The 4,540-nt window shown below is 43.1% G+C and overlaps 1 protein-coding gene across 1 annotated transcript; it reads right to left on the bottom strand.

Annotated features, from left to right (window-relative positions):
- Positions 1-2,732: 2,732 nt before the first annotated feature.
- On the bottom strand, positions 2,733-3,967 carry LOC137089733 (E3 ubiquitin-protein ligase TRIM69-like). The gene is made up of 3 exons (XM_067453304.1): positions 3,960-3,967; positions 3,760-3,878; positions 2,733-3,232 (listed from the first exon to the last, which is right to left on the bottom strand). Exons 1-3 carry the CDS (start codon positions 3,965-3,967, stop codon positions 2,733-2,735), a joined length of 627 nt encoding a protein of 208 aa, XP_067309405.1.
- Between the last annotated feature and the right edge of the window lie 573 nt (positions 3,968-4,540).

The raw sequence follows: 4,540 nt of genomic DNA, 5'->3' as shown, positions 1-4,540 counted from the left end.
CTATTCGGAAAAGGATAAAGGTGCCCTTTCAACAGACACGCCTTGTTCTGAGTCTCCCGCGAGAGACAAACAGTTCACCAAGTTCTAAGTCTCCCCATGCGAGAGACAAACAGTTCACCACGTTCTGAGTCTGTCTGGTGAGGATGAGGCTGTGACAAAGCAAACAAGTTCTGAGCCTCTGGTTTAATCAGAGAGACAACACAAGATCCGAGGATCTGAATCTACAGCTTGTGAGGCAGCAACAGATACGACAACGTTCTGAGCCTCCAGCCTGTGAGGAAAGAGACATTAACCAACACTACGTTCAGAGTTTTAGTCCAGCGAGACGACTACTGGCCGTCCCGAGTCTCCATGCTAAAGAGACCAGAGCAGATTGACCAACTTCTGAGTGTCTGGCCCAAAGAGGCAGAAGACACACAGAGACATATGCAACAAGGTTCAACTCAGGAGAGCAAACCTTTACTTCAAGGTTCCTTCATCTCCGTGTTCCAGATTAAGGACCTTCTGCTCCTACTTCAGGGCCTCATCTGCTTGTTCCAGATTAAGGACCTTCTGCTCCTACTTCAGGGCTTCATCTGCTTGTTCCAGATTAAGGACCTTCTGCTCCTACTTCAGGGCTTCATCTGCTTGTTCCAGATTAAGGACCTTCTGCACCTACTTCAGGGCCTCATCTGCTTGTTCCAGATTAAGGACCTTCTGCACCTACTTCAGGGCCTCATCTGCGTGTTCTAGATTAAGGACCTTCTGCACCTACATCAGGGCCTCACCTGCGTGTTCTAGATTAAGGACCTTCTGCACCTACTTCAGGGCCTCATCTGCGTGTTCTAGATTAAGGACCTTCTGCTCCTACTTCAGGGCCTCATCTGCTTGTTCCAGATTAAGGACCTTCTGCTCCTACTTCAGGGCCTCATCTGCGTGTTCCAGATTAAGGACCTTCTGCTCCTACTTCAGGGCCTCATCTGCTTGTTCCAGATTAAGGACCTTCTGCTCCTACTTCAGGGCTTCATCTGCTTGTTCCAGATTAAGGACCTTCTGCTCCTACTTCAGGGCTTCATCTGCTTGTTCCAGATTAAGGACCTTCTGCTCCTACTTCAGGGCTTCATCTGCTTGTTCCAGATTAAGGACCTTCTGCTCCTACTTCAGGGCCTCATCTGCGTGTTCCAGATTAAGGACCTTCTGCTCCTACTTCAGGGCCTCATCTGCTTGTTCCAGATTAAGGACCTTCTGCACCTACTTCAGGGCCTCATCTGCGTGTTCTAGATTAAGGACCTTCTGCACCTACTTCAGGGCCTCATCTGCGTGTTCCAGATTTTAGGACCCTTTGGTGCCCCAGGAGATCAGCATCCCACAGATCTTTGTGTTCAAGGCTGTTGAAACGGATTACAGCTCCTTTCCCCACTGAATTGTCTCCCAGAAAAACCAGTGGAAGAAGTCATCACCATCGGACTGCTTACTCAACCACGTGGAACGTAAATATCACTTAACCAAACCTCTTTTTAGAGACCTTGGCATTGCTGTATATTATCAGTATATGATTTTCTAATTTACATTAGAGGTAATATAACTGATGCTAGTTAATAAGAAATAATCTTTCGTTTATTTGTTTGATGCATAATAAGGTTCTTCACCTTAGTTTCAGAGAAACAACAGTTTATCTTTCCATAAGATAACGTAACTCTTCTATAACCACACTTAACTTACTCACATGTATTTTATACATCTTATGCACTTTATTCCTTTATCATTCATTGTATTCATTTAGTAGTTGTGTTAAATGTTCTGTTTATCTTTTGTTAATAAAATCTATTTTATTACAATTGTGTCTTCCTTGTGCTTATACTATAGAAGAGGCACTAAAGAAATCTCACCATTGTTTCAGATAAATCAGCTGACCAACTCTCCCCACTTTGCATTAATTCTGAATGACTGGACAGCCTCCTGTTCAGAGTGTTCTCATACAGCCAAGGTAAAAGACCTTGACTAGTGTCCCAAACTACGAGGGGGGAAGGTGGTCATCTGATGTACTCATAACCACACCTTAAAGGGTTACTTCACTGCTTTTTCTTATTAAACTATGTTATTCCTTTAACTAAAACAAGTTGATACATGCCTCTCTTGTCTCAGTGCATGCGCTTAATCTCTCTGACGTGCGGTGACATTCTGATAGCATTAGCTTAGCCCACTAAGCCCAGTTCATTCACTATGGAACCAAACAGAGATCAAGTTAGAAGCGACCAATCAACTCCACGTTTCCCCTATTTAAATACAGTTACACGAATAGTTGAACGATCAATTATGGTGACAAAATAAAACGTGCCGCTTTTCTAATCGGATTAAAAAGGACAACTATAATGTATGGTGGAATAGCACTTCTGAGAATACTTCGGCTCGGTGCAGTAAAAAGTCCCGGCCGAAACATCTCCCCTCACATCTCCCCCTCACCCTCTCATTTCTGTCAATACGAGGAGATGTAAGGAAAGATGTTTCGGCCGGGACTTTTTTCTCCACCGAGCCGAAGTACTCTCAGAAGTGCGATTCCGCCATACATTATTTTTCTCCTTTTTAATCCGATTAGAAAAGCGCCACGTTTTATTTTGTTAAGCACCGGCTCGTCCTCACGGCCCAATCACAGCCACCGGACTGATATTCAAATCAACTCTCACTCATGATATATGGATTAAATATTGGAAAGATGATGAAAGCAGGAAGATCCAAACCTACAGGAGTGACGTTTACTGACTATTGACTGCTAAGATCCTCAGAGAGTCAGGACAACTGAAGAATGGAAAGAGTGTGTGAGTGAAGGAGGTTGAGAAAGAGTGAAGACGTTTTTTAGTTACAGGATCAGAGAATGACACCGTTCCTCTGTCATAGTCCAGACACACTCTCACGCGCTCAAGCATCTGATTAACAGGAAAACCATAATCTAAAGAGAGTCCACCCTGATTATACTCCACACACCCGACATCATCATTGTTGAAGAAACCTGACCCCTTCCTCTGGTTTAATGCTGTAGTTACTCCAAGAGTCCACCAGTAATTCTCTTTAACCTCCACATCCCAGCTGTGTGTTCCTGAGTTAAAACCCTCTGAACCCAGAACACAGAGATGATGGTCAAATCTCTCTGGATTATCAGGAAGAGATTGATCGTTCCTGCTGTATCTCACACTGGTCAGATCATCAGACAGGACGAGATGTGAATTCGCTGTTTTTGGATCCAGAATCACAGGAGCTGATGAGACACAATCAACAGGTCAGATTCTGATCTTCATATCATGATCAAGACTGAGCACACACACAGATTATTATGGATAGATTATGAAGACAGCGCCGGTGTGTGTGGCTTGCCATCTTCCGCCTGCCTGTCTGTTTATTATTGCTCTGTTTTTATCTCTATCTTTCAACATGTTTCACTTGCTCTTGTCTATGACAAGCAAACATTATTTGGTATCAAAATTCTGTCGAAGTATTGATCAGGCAGGATCTAAGGGAATCTGGGTCCAGTCTTCCTCCACTTTTGTCCAATATTCCGGAAAGTTTACGTCGGTTAAAAAACTTGTTTACTAAGTTTAAGTTTATTAAGTAACTCTGGTTACTTTAAATTTGCTGTGTGTGTTTGAGTTTGATATATCTTGCTTTCTGTACAACACCTTGGGCAACTGCAATTGAATTAAATAGTGCTTTATAAATAAAATGCATGAAATTATTAATTATGATCCTGTTGATCAAACATCTCAGATCTTCTGCTGTCAGACTCACTGTTGTGGACGATGTCCTGCATCTTCTTCCAGACTCTGAACTGCAGGTTGCCCAAGTACCGTGGCACATGAATCAAAGCTCCAGAAGCCATCCGTGGATCCGGCTGTGATCTCTGGACTCTGGAAGAACATTCAGGAGTCAGAACTGCAGTGGCTTTGGATCAGAACCAGAGAGACCAGAGACAGGAGCAGATCACTCACCTTTCCATTGAGACTGGCACTGCATGAAAAGTGGGATTTTCGTCAGTAAGCGGCACTGTAGATTGTCGTGGAAGATCAGGTTTACGACTGTACACGGCAGTTTGCAGGCGACACCGAAAACTGCCGTGAATTGTCAGAAATTGACGTGGGCCTTGCTTGGCAGTTGTCCCCCCCAAGACCCCCCTTCCCTTAACTCCAGGGGAGGCTTTAACATGTAAATGAACATGCTGTGAGCTATACAAATGCAAATCAGGGTAGCAGGAGTTTTAACCCATGTGACATTTAAAAGGTATTAACTTCCTTCTAAGAAAATCTCTTAGATAGATCAGGCTCAGTATAGCCTAATTGTAAAATCTTAACCTTAAGCTTGAATTTATATATTTGATGAAAGTATTCTAGATTATTTATTGTGTGTCATTTGCAATCAGTCCCCGTGAATTCAGTGCGACTCGCAATTTTGACCAATCACCACAACTTTTACCAATCATTGCGGTCTCCTGCTAATAAGCGGCGTCATACATCAGCAAACTTTATATATTATATATCATTGCCTGTCAAAATTAACGTGTTAACGCAAATTA

The sequence above is a fragment of the Pseudorasbora parva genome, chromosome 2 (genome assembly GCF_024679245.1).
Source record: "Pseudorasbora parva isolate DD20220531a chromosome 2, ASM2467924v1, whole genome shotgun sequence".
NCBI lineage: Eukaryota > Metazoa > Chordata > Actinopteri > Cypriniformes > Gobionidae > Pseudorasbora > Pseudorasbora parva.
The sequence above is the reverse complement of the archived record's forward strand: the minus strand, read 5'-3'. Positions and strand labels throughout refer to the sequence as shown.